This window comes from Eleutherodactylus coqui, chromosome 2, assembly GCF_035609145.1.
Source record: "Eleutherodactylus coqui strain aEleCoq1 chromosome 2, aEleCoq1.hap1, whole genome shotgun sequence".
NCBI lineage: Eukaryota > Metazoa > Chordata > Amphibia > Anura > Eleutherodactylidae > Eleutherodactylus > Eleutherodactylus coqui.
In genome coordinates, this window is record NC_089838.1 from 136,140,637 (window position 1) to 136,153,877 (window position 13,241).

General features: G+C 42.1%; 1 protein-coding gene across 1 annotated transcript in view; it reads left to right on the plus strand.

Annotated features, from left to right (window-relative positions):
- The first annotated feature begins 201 nt into the window (after positions 1 to 201).
- Positions 202 to 13,241, plus strand: part of MYRFL (myelin regulatory factor like) — a 104,053-nt gene continuing 91,013 nt past the window's right edge. Inside the window, exons 1-6 of the mRNA XM_066589303.1 lie at positions 202 to 298; positions 2,935 to 3,025; positions 4,877 to 4,935; positions 9,246 to 9,483; positions 12,637 to 12,728; positions 12,867 to 13,017. Coding sequence (XP_066445400.1) covers positions 202 to 298; positions 2,935 to 3,025; positions 4,877 to 4,935; positions 9,246 to 9,483; positions 12,637 to 12,728; positions 12,867 to 13,017 — 728 coding nt within the window. The remainder of the gene's footprint in view (positions 299 to 2,934; positions 3,026 to 4,876; positions 4,936 to 9,245; positions 9,484 to 12,636; positions 12,729 to 12,866; positions 13,018 to 13,241) is intronic.

Below are 13,241 nucleotides of genomic sequence, written 5' to 3' on the forward strand. Positions count from 1 at the left end.
TCTCCGCTCGGCGGTCCCGCTCCTCCTGCACTTCGGGAGCCAGCCGGCAAGCCCTCCACGCTTGCTATGGCTCCGGAGTCGATCCCCCCGGCAGAGTTATTCACCCGACGTCGGGATGCACTCCGCAGCGGCTCTCCTTTCAGCATCTCCGAGCCGCCGGCACGTCTCACCTCCGGAGCATCAGCAAAGCTCTCCGACGCCATGGGGGAGTTTGTAGATGGAGGAGAGCTGCTTTCACTCGGCGGTCCCGTTCCTCCCGCACCACGAGGTGTAAAGAAGTCGGACACCTTGCTCAGAGGTGTCTTTGGATTTCTCCTCTTCAGCATTGCTGCCTGAAGAACTTCTTCAGTGTCGCTGGAGGTTTTTTGCACAGCTGGAGTAGCTTTTTGTCGCTAAACTGGCTGGTTTAGAGCGGAGCTCAAGACAACACGACTGTCCCGAACTGCATCCAAGCCACGCCCCCCACTACTTCCAATTATTGACCATTATTTTAAACCCTTTTTTGTTGAGATCACCCTCTTGGTCCACTTCCACAAATTTCCTGTCTGCTCTTAATTGGTTCCCGTCTCCCAACTTTTATTCATTTCTACTTGGCCGTTGCTTAGTTTGTTTTCCTTTCATTACTAGCTCATGTAATGATAGTCTGGATGCTTACTTCTAGAATGAGTCTGCTTCTTTTCTTTTGTGAGCTTGATAAGCGATAGCCTGTCTTTATAAACTCTTGTTTTGTGAGCTCAGTTTACTATATTAGTTATTGCTGGTAACAGCTATTGCATTGGGTTCTCTCCTACCATTGTACATCAGGGGTGTCCAACCCAAGGCCCAAAGGGGGGCAGCTCACTAAGACTTAATTTGGAGGAGGTGAGGTTGCAGGCGGTACCTGGTAACAGCAGCAGGCTGTGAGCTTCCACTCACAAACAGGCTCATACACTTGCAGCTCTGTGACTGACTGACTCACTCAGTCATTTCGCATGCAGCAGCAATTCTCCTTCCTGTTCTCCTAAGTCCTGACTGCTCCTATCCAGTATTGTGGTGAGGACGAGAGACGGTGGTCTCATCTTGCCAGCCGATAATGTGTGTCAGAAACTGACCCATGACTGCAAACTGCATGTGAACCTGGACAGGTTTGTGCCCAGGTTTGCATGCAGATGCAGGCACTGACTCCAGTCTGGTATCCATATAGCCTCTTGGGGGTAGTTTGGGGGCACAGTGGAGGACTATGGAGGTTGTTTGGAAGACTGTGGAAGACAATAAGGGTTGTTTGGAGGACTGGAATACCCAGAGAGGCTATCAAAATTGGGATTATTAACCCTAGAAAAAATATGGTTAAAGGGCGACCAAATAACGAGGTATAAATACATTAAGGGACAATACAAGGATCTCTTCCATGATCTGTTTATACCCAGGACTAGGATGGTAACAAGAGAGCATCCTCTATGGGTAGAGGAAAGAAGGATTTATCGCCAACAAAGAAGGGGGTTCTTTACTGTAAGAGCAGTGAGACTGTGGAACTCTCTGCCTGAGGATGTGGTGATGGCAAAATCCATAGAGGAGTTTAAGAGGGGACTAGATGTCGATTTAGAGCGCTGTGATATTACAGGATATAGACTAGAGATGAGCGAGTATACTCGCTAAGGCTAACTACTCGAGCGAGTAGTGCCTTAGCCGAGTATCCTCCCACTCGTCTTTAAAGATTCGGGGGAGTGACGGGGGAGTGACGGGGGAGAGCGGGGAGGAACGGAGGGGAGATCTCTCCCTCGCTCCCCCCTTCTCACCGCCGCAACTCACCTGTCACCCGCGCCGGCAGCCGAATCTTTACAGATGAGCGGGAGGATACTCGGCTAAGGCACTACTCGCTCGAGTAGTTAGCCTTAGCGAGTATACTCGCTGATCTCTAATATAGACATTAAATAACCAAAAGGGTTGTTGATCCAGGAAACTTTCAACTGCTGGACTTGAAGTCTTACTCCATTATGGAGTCGGGCAAGAATTTTTTCACCCCAAAATGGGTTAAATTGGCGTCTGCCTCATTGTTTTTTTGTTTTTTTTGCCTTCCTCTGGATCAACATAGGGGGTCAGAAACACGCTGAAGATTTGTCTCTGATGGGGGTTGTGGGGAGGACGTTACCCTGCATCGTTAGTGTTTTGTGTATTTATTGTGTGGTTTAAGACAACTCTTCTTCTTCCAATGTGGTCCAGAGTCAACAAAAGGTTTGACACCCCTGCTGTACATGTCCATAAGAAGAGAGAAATAAAATTAGATTAAGAAAATATGGACCTTTCTCATAATGATATACCAGATATAGCAATGTATTTACTTATTCCTGTAGAAACATGGCTCCATAACTTGTATTTGATTGTGTTACCCTTCAGTGACTTGAAGAGAACCTGCCTATAGGTATAATGCCTTATTTGAAAGTAAAAAAGACTTTGTGTGCATCCTTTACTACTTGCAATCTATAATTCCACTGCAGGGTTTGTATAGCAGCTGTAAAGTTAGCTGCTAAGTATTTATTTGCCATAATTCTTATAGCAGTGAAAAGACAATACTGGAACCCACCAGGGGCTAAAATAGTTGGGAAACGCTGTACTAGATAAAGCCTGCAGTTAAGTGAGTAAGTAAAATATGGTGAAGAAGCAAATGCCCTTTGGATGCATACAGTAGAGGAAGGCCATGTAGCTCAGACTTACTTTAGTTCACATGTTTTTGCCTACATCCCTGATTTATGAGTTGGGGTTCCATCTGATTCCCTAGAAACATAGCGACTACGCTACTACCAGTATATCTTCCAAAGTAAATACAATTAATGGAAATGTTGGAATTCTGTTTGAATATAAATTTCAGGGATTCAGATGGAAACCAGGGATAGATATAAACAGTTCTAATGCCAGTATTTTCTTATAAATACAGTTTGTACTTGTGTAATGTTGCAGGCCAGGATGTACACCGAGCCTTGGATAATCCTATGGTGGACACAAGCATGCTGGAGGAATATATTAGTAGTGACTATGCATCTGGAGCATTGTAAGTATATATTATCACTTGTTTTAATTTTGCTCTCCAGTGTCAGATTAATGCTGAGTACTTTCAAGTTAGAAAGTAAAGGTTGTAAGCTCCAGCATACAAATACAATCCAAAATTGTAATATATAATGAATAAAATCATAGGAGTAGTGCAAAGCCTAAAAATACATGACACCTACGCGTTTCAGCTCATAGGAGTCATAGCAATAGACAAGCAGCTTTCTTATTCAGAAAGAAACACAAAAGAAGACCTATGATCATTAAATGAACATAAAATCAGTAAGTTGATTAAATCCTAAGGAAAAACATATATGCAGCTGCATTATCCAGAATGCTTCTCAATACAGATTAGATATTAGAAAACACTTTCTAACAATGAGGGTGATCAATGAATGGAACAGGTTACCACGGGAGGTGGTGAGTTCTCCTTCAATGGAAGTGTTCAAACAAAGGTTGGACAGATCTCTGTCTGGGATGATTTAGTGATCCTGCACTGAGCAGGGGGTTGGACCCGATGATCCTGGAGGTCCCTTCCCACTCTACCATTCTAGATTATAGCTAAGACTGGGCTCACAAACCATATGTTTACCATGTATTACGCTGGCTCTGTACGCCTGTGTGATACACGGTAACTTGCAGGCAATAAATTACATTGCTTTACGCAGTTCCGCTCAGATTAGAGTATCGGAATTGCATAATACGCAAGCGCAAAAAAAGCAGCATGTTCTAATTCGGCGCGTATATATGTGAGATAGAGCCCATTGTTCTCTATAGACGCATATATACACACGCCAATACGCAATTATGCATATGCACGTCATCGCTCAGAGACTGTGTGGGAAATATATACAAAAATATGCGCAGTACATTTTACCCACCATATGCAGCTGTACGCAGGGTCATAGCCAGCTCCACAGCTGTAAAACGTTGTGGGACCCCGGCAGCATTTTACGCTTATGCCGTGGGAGCCCGGCCTAAGCCTGTGCTGATGCATCATAGGATTGTTTGAAAGTGAAAGTAACATTAAGATAGTGACTGATAAGCATCGGACAGGTGACTGCACCGCAAGGACGACAGTACAGCATACATAACAGACCTCCAGAATGTAGCAGCCAATCAGGTGAGGGGAGCAGGGATGGCAAAATATGTTTTCAGGGAAGTGCTTCTTTAACATATCTTTAACTTTAAGTGTATTTGCATAAGCAGAAGTTCATGACGTTAACTGCTTGTATGTCATTTCCTTATTTATTCTAGTCTCATTTGTCTATTGCTGTGCGTTGGCTGTGGTTCATATGAGTTGAAATGTGTAGGGAATGTGTTCATAGGATTTGCTCTACTCCTATGACTTTGTTCATTATATAATACCATTTTTCATATTGTGTGCTGGAGCTTATTTTACTCTTTATTCATATTGCTCCTAAGTACCGGCTCAGCGTTTTCTCCATTGATTGCTTCTGTGGACACCGGCTTCATTGTGATGTGAGCTAGTCGGCTCGTGGAGAGCTGTAATGCACTTTTTTTTTTATTTTGTTCACTTTGAGGTTAATGCCAGTATCTGATGTAAAGCCCACACATTTTTAAACTGTAAGTACCATTGTAAAGTGAGAATGTTACTTTGAAGTATCTATTTATTGGCTTACATTTTCCACAAGTCATGTATGGAGGTGTAGGCTAGAGCAATGTAATGAAAGGTAGCAGGAACATGGCTTCAATATTTTCTTGCAAGACACGTTTATATGTTTATATACCAATTCCCAGGGTTTTTTCTATAGATGCAGCTATATGTTCCAGTTAACAAATTATTTCTATTATGAGTTGTTAAATCATAATCCTATTCTTTACTACAAACCAGATTACCTGACTCTCCACCCGATTCTGGATCAGAGCCATGTTCACCCCCACGGATCAAAGGTAAGCAAAGTCTATTACTACTCAAACTTTAAAGTTCTGATACTAAAGAGAATGGCCAAGGCCAATAATTGCGTACTACATGTACCTACAAAATCATTTATTTTACATTATTATACTACAGCAGAAAATATGGGGCCAAACATGTGGTGTTTCATTTTGTAGGCATGACCCTTAATGCCCACAGTGAGACAATGGCTTTCTATTTTAGATTGTTCAGAAAATGGTCATCTGAAATCACTAGTACAAGAGTACTCGGCTAGTCTTTGTAAGTCTGCTTACTTACCAGGGATAGTGGTCAGGTGTAGGGCTAAACACAGCAGCACCACAAGTCTGTCTCTTAGGCTTTATTCACATGAGCATATATCGGCCGCCGTTTTCACACCCGGCCGATATACGCTACCATCTGATGTATCGCATTCCAATGCATCAGATCACACAGGCATATTCCCATGGCATAAAAGCGCCCGGCTGGCCAATATAGCGCTGGGCGCTTTTAAGCCGGGCAGGAAAGATAGTCCTGGAACTATCTTTCCCATCCAGGATACGGACGCTGCCATAGACTCCTATGGGAGCCAATGACAGCTGCTGGAGAAGAGAGGTGGGAGGGAGTTTAGTAGCGTGACTGCTAAACTCCCTCCCCCTTCTCTCTTTCTCTCCGCCCCTTGCTGGCTGTTTGCGACAGGGTGGGACTTCTGCCCCCTCTCCACCCCTTGTCGGCAGCCAGCAATGGAAGGGGGTGGGATCTTAGCACACTAGCTCACACCCTGTCCTGCCTCCTCCCCTTGCAGAGAGCCGTCAAGGGAAGGGGAAGACTGCTTAGCAGAGCTAAACAGTCTCCCCTGCGCCCGATGGCAATGTGGACTCGGCATATATGCGTTAGGCCCGGGCCGTCTGAACGTTTTTACGGAGCCGGTGGGCACACACATAAATGCCTATGGCCATGTGAATACGCTCTTACCTAGATTAAGTCCATGTTCACATGGGGTGAATTTGCCACAGACTTTTCATCTGGACCCTCTGCACGGAAAATCTGTTGCGTCTACAGTAGCAGTAAACTGAATGAGTTTTTGAAAATCTCATCCACATGCCGCAGAAAGAAATCTGCACGGAATATGTAAAGAAATAGACCTGCGGTGCAGATTTTTTATCTGCAGCATGTCTATTATAGCAGAGGATTTGCAGAGTGGATTACACCTCTTCAAATGAGGGAGTGCAGAATTCGCCAAAATCCACACCAGACAGTACGGATTTTGCTGTAAAATTACACCGAATGATCATTGTTCAAATTCACACTATCCCAATTTTTTTTTATAAAATCGTTCAGTGTTAAAGGGCCCATAGTAATTGGAGATTTGATAAGGAGTTGAGACAAAGTACACTCTTTGCCAAAAAAGAAATCAAGCACCTAGAAATTGTTGTTTTGCTACAAAACTCAGCATCCAATTACATCTCAGGCGGTTATGCAAATGATTAGAGTTGTGGTGCGATTAGATGAACGGTCTTGCCCCCTGAGGCCCTAAAAGGGGTTTCACCCTTGGCCTATGAAAGGCTGTCATAGGCTACTTGTGTAGAGCTTGTTGACCACTAGAAGCATCTACAATGCAATCAAAGAGATTTAACCCTGTTAACAGAGTTTAACAGGGGGTGTATTATTGGAATGTGAGCATTACCAGCTACCTGGGCTGTTCTAACCTGACTGTTGGGAGGTTTTGAGACCAGTGTATGCAGGAGGACAGGCACAAAAGGTGACCGAGCTTAGGATACCCTCAACAGACCACCAGTAGAGAGGATTATCCAATCATCTGACAAGCACAAGCAGCTCCAACTGTTTAATTGTCCGCCTTCCAGAGATAGGTGGCATCATCATTACATGCCGCTGCATCTCTTGGAAGCATTTCCAAGCACATGGCTGATGGACATTTGGTCTCATGGTGCCCATTACGTGTGCTGCCTTTTACACCCATCCACTGAAACTGGATTTCTACGGAATGGAACCTGGTTGTCTTCAGCGATGAATCCAGGTTTAGTTTGGGCACAGATAACGGAAGAGGTAATGTCTGGTGACCTCACGATAACTGGCTCAATCCTGCCTTTGCTGTGGAGCAGCACACTGTCCCCACTGAAAGTTTGATGGTCTGGGGGGCCATCGTATACAACAGTATGTTACCTTTAATAGTGGTACGAGGGACGATGACATTTCAATGATATGTTCAGGACATCCTGCAGCCACATATTTCATGGAGGAGCTTCCAAGAGGCATTTTCCAGTAGGATAATGCTCAGCTGCACACACAAGGGTGTCACATGAATGCCTCCACAACATTACCACAGTTCTGTGGCCTGCCCCGTCACCAGATTTATCGCCAATAGAACATTTATAGGACAATCGGGGGCACCAACTTCAATAGCCTACAAGTTTGCACGATCTATAGGCTCAGTTACAGCAAATGTGGCGCGATATGCTGCAGGATACCATATGGAACCTGTATGCCTCCATGCCAGCCTGTATCACATCTTACATTCAAACTAGAGGCAGTCCAACAGGGTACTAGAGCTTCCATGTCCACCCGTATTACATCTTGTATCCAAGCTAGAGGCCGACCCACAGGGTACTAGAGCCTCCATGCCCACCCGTATCATATCTTGTATCCAAGCTATAGGTGGTACGACAAGGTACTAGAGCCTCCATGCCTGCCTGTATCACATCTTGTATCCAAGCTAGAGGTGGTAAAACAGGGTACTAGAGCCTCCATGCCCCCCGTATCACATCTTGTATCCAAGCTAGAGGCGGTACAACAGGGTACTAGAGTCTCCCTCCAAGTGTTCTGTTTTGTCTAATAAATTATCCTTTTTTCCCCTCATATTGTAATCACTTACTCATATCAATATAACAATCACACGTAGAAAGTTTCATTAGATTCAGTCAACTCCTTCTAAGCTCTTGTTTTTTTACAATAAGGCCACTCTCACACATGTGCTTTTTACCATGATTAACATGGCGTTTTGAATGCTGCGCTAATCACGTACAATGCTCTCATTGATTTCAATGGGGCCTTGCAGACCTGCGTTCAAACACGGCATTTTCTAACACCACGATCTTCGAGTACTCTCTGCTCTTTTGTGATGCGTTTTATCGCTTTTTAACGCACCTCATCACCTATCACAATGATGGCGTGCATTAAAAACTGCTGTCAAACGCAGATAAAAGTTGCGGTAAAATGCCACGATCAAAATCGCTGTGTTTCACTGACGCCGTGTGTGAGAGCGGCCTTCGTGTATAAAAGTAAATTGCCAAATTTTTCATTATACAATAATGAACTTTGTTTCTATAAGACTAGAGAAACCCTTTGATAACTCCTGTTTTATGAATTGTTTATTACAAGACATTGCTAATCTCCCACATGTAATTATTCAAGAAGGGTGTGGATAGAGATTTACATAATCCAAACCTTTATTCATATTGTTAATAAATAACCATGGACCAGGGTTCAGCTTACATGATTAGGTAGAATATATTTTTACAGGCTGTGCTTATTTTGGACTTTACTACTAGCTACAAATTAGTAATCAATGCCATTTGTTAACATCACGGAACTCCTAAGTAGTAGTACTGACTTGATAATATAATTGAGGAAAATGACGAGTAGAAGTGCAGGGATCACTCTCAAGATACTAAGTCATTAAAAACGATAGTTGCACAGTTGTGCGAGGACCTAGCTGTTTCAAACTCTGCATCCTGGTTTCTTATGGTTGGATCACACACCATAGTTTTAACATAATTTTGCAGTTGTGGTGCTTGTATTGCTATATACGAAGGTGATAAATGTGTTTTTTTCAGAAAACACATCTATCGCCTGTACATAGGATATGTGATAAATCTGCAATCGATAGGCATTCCACCATTGATACTCTGACTGATCATTTCGATGGGAGCTTTGCAGTTGTATAGTGAAGTGCAGTTTCAATGGAGGGACAATTGAGCATACACTCTGTTCCATTAATGGAGAAAGTTGAGTAACTAAGCTAATGTTCCTATCTTGGACACACACTAGGACCAGTTTCATTGAATGCTAATTAACATATCAATATGTAATTGGAGTATGAGAAGAGCCAGAATACCTGGAGGATGTCCACACAAACCTGTTTAGAACACACAGTTCCATATAGCCTTTCTTTTTATGTGTAATTGTAATACAGTGAAATCTCTTTGCTTAATGTTTTTTGCAATGGCAACATAAGAATCTGATTGTAAGTGACTTGTAGACATGGCACAGAATGCCCACAAAATTCTGGCATATCTTTCCATTTCAGGTCGACCCCACCCTACTTACTTTTCCAATGGATTGCCATCCTCCCTTTCGACACATTCTTCAGGCTCCTGCAGATATATGGAACAATCCGCAAACCCTGGCATCCATTCTCTTCCTACTTCACAGGATACCTGTATGAAAGTGAACAATCAAGGCAGCACTTGGATTGGCTCCCCACCACAGTCTTGCATGGAATACAATTATCCATATATTCAGCAGAGGGTCTCCCCAAGCAACAGGTTGTATTAAAGCATTGTGATGTGATTGTCACACTATTAGATGTGCTCAAAATCCCATACATGTCATCCATAAAATCCCTTTCTCATTCAAAATATTCAAAGCATAGGTCATTCTGTAACAATTATTGTCCAGGTTCAGCTTGTAAACAGGTTTTGGGTAAAAATAAGGTTTATTCTTTATCCACATAGGCGATGTTCCTATGTGAGTTCCCTTTGAATGTGAGAGGGATAGAACTCGCATAGGAAAAGGAACCATTCCCTTTTTCACTTGGGCCAATGTTCCGAGTTTGAAAAATCACCACATGTCCTATTTTTTTGTGAATCTTGTACAAGAATCGCCCATTATCTTCTGTGGGAGTGTAAAACACGCATCACAGTCGCATGCCATGTGAGTGCATTCCGTTTTTAAAGCATTTTAATGGAACTGCATGTGTGTTTTCGTTTTTTTGTTTTTTTCATACACACGTGAATAACAGATGCAAATCTGATGTAAATTGTGCATTTTTTATTGCAAAACCACGCATAAAAATCGCTGTGAAACCGCAGGGTAAATAGTCGGTTTTTTTCTGACCTACATCGCACTTGCCTGTGTGAATAACCATTAGAATGAAAAGTTTTGAAACTTCATAATACTTTGTGTATCAAGTCCTTGCAATTTTATAGATCTGGGCTAGTTGTCGAAGAATTGATTGTTCACATTCACAGGCAGAAAAGCTTTCCTGGTCATATGCTATAATATCAAACAAGAACATAAGACATTTTTTTCCACTAGATGTCACTGTAGTAAAACCTCATTATTTTAAGTTTGTCCTCAAAAAGCCCTTTAGCAGATTCATAGGGTTGTCAACATTATTCTGTAGAGCTGCAGACAACAATAGGCGACTGGCTGGCACAAAGAGTTCTCCATTTCCAAGCCTAAAGCCGGTTTCTTTTTTATAAAAATATCATGAAAGTTAAATGTTTGTTTTAAGTATATAATGGAAATGACTAGACTGCATTCAGCTGACATCATACTCTATTTCATCTAAGTAGTGGCTCTACTCACTGAATATATACATCTTCCTGTCCTTGAACCTTCATAGACTGTGAGCTTTATACAAATATGAGACCCCTAGGCATATATGTAGCAAGGACTGATTGTGGCCCTACATGTAGCAGGGCCCGATGCAGCCACTGGACTCTATCTAAATGTTATGTGAACCTTTTTTGACATACGTTCTGTGTAAGGTATACTGTACTTTTATATAATGTAAATATACTGTATTCTGACATTTGATAAATATTATTAACCTGACCAGTTCCCGTAGCAGGCCGTCTTTTAAAGAGGCTCTCTAATGGATGCCGAGGCAATTGGTTGATCCTGGTGCCACTAACAAAAAGCTGATTTTTGCCAAGGAAAGCAAAGGCATGTTGAACTACATGGCAGCCATTTAGATGAATGACCATGCTTATAATACATGGACAGCTAGAGTCCTCTAGAACAGCAGCTGCTCGCATGGATTGACTCTCCATTCCGGCATACACAGACGAGTTCTGAGCAGGGCCTCCCCCCACCCCAGTACAATGTCAGTATGCCCTAATAGGGTATTTGGACTAGGGCATGAGATAACTGCTTTAAATAGGGCAAAGTATTATGGTATGATTAGTTTATAGTAGAACAGTATAAAGTTCTATGAAGAGAAGTAGTACGTAGATACCAAATGTCTTCTAACAACAGATAAAAGTGGCATATAAAATCTAAAACTTTTTTTTTACCAAGTGATGGTACAATATACAGGGAGTGACAGTACAATATACAAATGAAGCAAAAAAAATGCAGCTAAACTGATATTGTCATTTCAACATCACATATTATCTCGGGAGGAGTATCGTTTCTCCTTAAAGAGAACACCTAGTAGGTGAGTGAGGAGACTTATAAGGCCATTCATGCTCCTCTGGAAAATATGCAAATAAGGAAGATGGAACAATACCTTTGCAGCACCACCTATTGGAACGCAGCATTACTGCAAATCAATGTTAAAATGTTTATACAAGCCTTACAACAATGACTGGGAATTGAAAACCAAGCCAGAATTCATACACAGACAGCTGTTTTGGGGGTTTGTCCCGCATCAGTGCAGTAGGCTTCTGGCTTGGCTAGTGTAAAGAGTCTAACATTGACTTACAGGAATGCTGCCTTCCAATAGGAGGTATTGCTCCATCTTCCTTATTAACATATCTGTGACTACATCTTGTTTCAAGGAATCAATCCACCCTATAGATTAGAAGAACAAAAGTAATCCAGCTATATTTGTTAAAAAATTGTATATGTAAATTTATCTTAATATATTTGAATACGGAATCAATAACCACAAGCAAAAGGTAGCTGCTGAAAAAAGTAAAATCCATACCTCACGCCCCATTCGGATGCATTTTAGCATCCGTATTACAGCCACAATAACTCAGAGCTCTCATGGTTTAAGGGATTCTTGCAGTCATAATATGGATGTCTGAATGCGGCATTATCAGGGTATGTTCACATTTAGAGAAAATTTGTCTTACCTGAAATTTTACTTTCGTCAAGTCTGAAGGCAGCACAAAAGGGAAATTTTGTCCCCTAGGACCGGCTCACCCAGAATCCTAAATCAAGAAATTAGCATAATTAATTGCTTCTCGGTGCTCTCCTTGGGGAGAGACTATGTCTCTCCCGACCCACTCACTTATTAGGTTTCTCCACACATCTTCTGGGTGCTCTCCTTAAGGAGAAACGACACCCCTTCCGACCTATGTCACAAGCCTCTCACTAGGTAAGCCAGTGATGAGGGGCAAACCCCCCCAAACAGCTGTCTGTGTATGGTTTTCTGGCTTGGCTTCCTAATTGCAATCATTATTTTAAAGACTTGTTTAATGAATCGTACATTGATTTGAAGGAATGCTGCCATCCAATAGGTGGTGCAGCAGACGTATTGTTCCATCTTCCTTATTTGCATATATTACCCAAAACAGCACGCATGGCCTTGTAAGTCTTCTCTCCTTGAGGAGAGACGATGGCCTCTTGACCCACTTACCTCTACTGTGTGTCTCCACACACCTTCTGGGTGCTCTCCTTAAGGAGAGACGACAACCTTCCGACCCACTTTCACAATTAACTTCTCTGTAACTTTTGCTTTCAAGGTCTTCATTTTCTCCATCTAAGAAGCGAAAGCATGAACACTTAGAAGAGAGAGAGAACTGTCTGCAGACCTGGAATATAGACAGAAGACAAAGTAATTATATGTTCCGTTGCATTTTAATTAATTAATTAATAGATTTTTACAGTTACCATTATATATGCAGGTATCTTTATTTGTGGCTCTGTGTATTTAATTTGCCTGTTTTTTTATTAAAAACTGTTCTCATTGTAGCATCACCTACTGATTGCATGATGGACATGCATGGATATGACAGTGATGGACAGACAGTGTCTTCCATTGACAAATCTTATCAGTCACTAACATGGAAGCCCTACCAGACTTCATACTGGAGTAGCCTGTACAATGCACGTGCTGAACAAATGTAAGAAATTGCTTCCAAATTAACAGGGTTAGAATTTTATATACGAAAGCCCTATAATGTGTCAAATACCATGTCCATAGACAAGGCCTACAAGGGCGATTTGTTTTTTGTAGCAGGTACAGTACAGCTTTGAGATGTAGCAGAAAAGAAGTAGTGAGTTTTTACAATTTACTGTAATTTTTATATCTGGTTGTAACATGAGAATCCAAACTCTTAGTGGGATT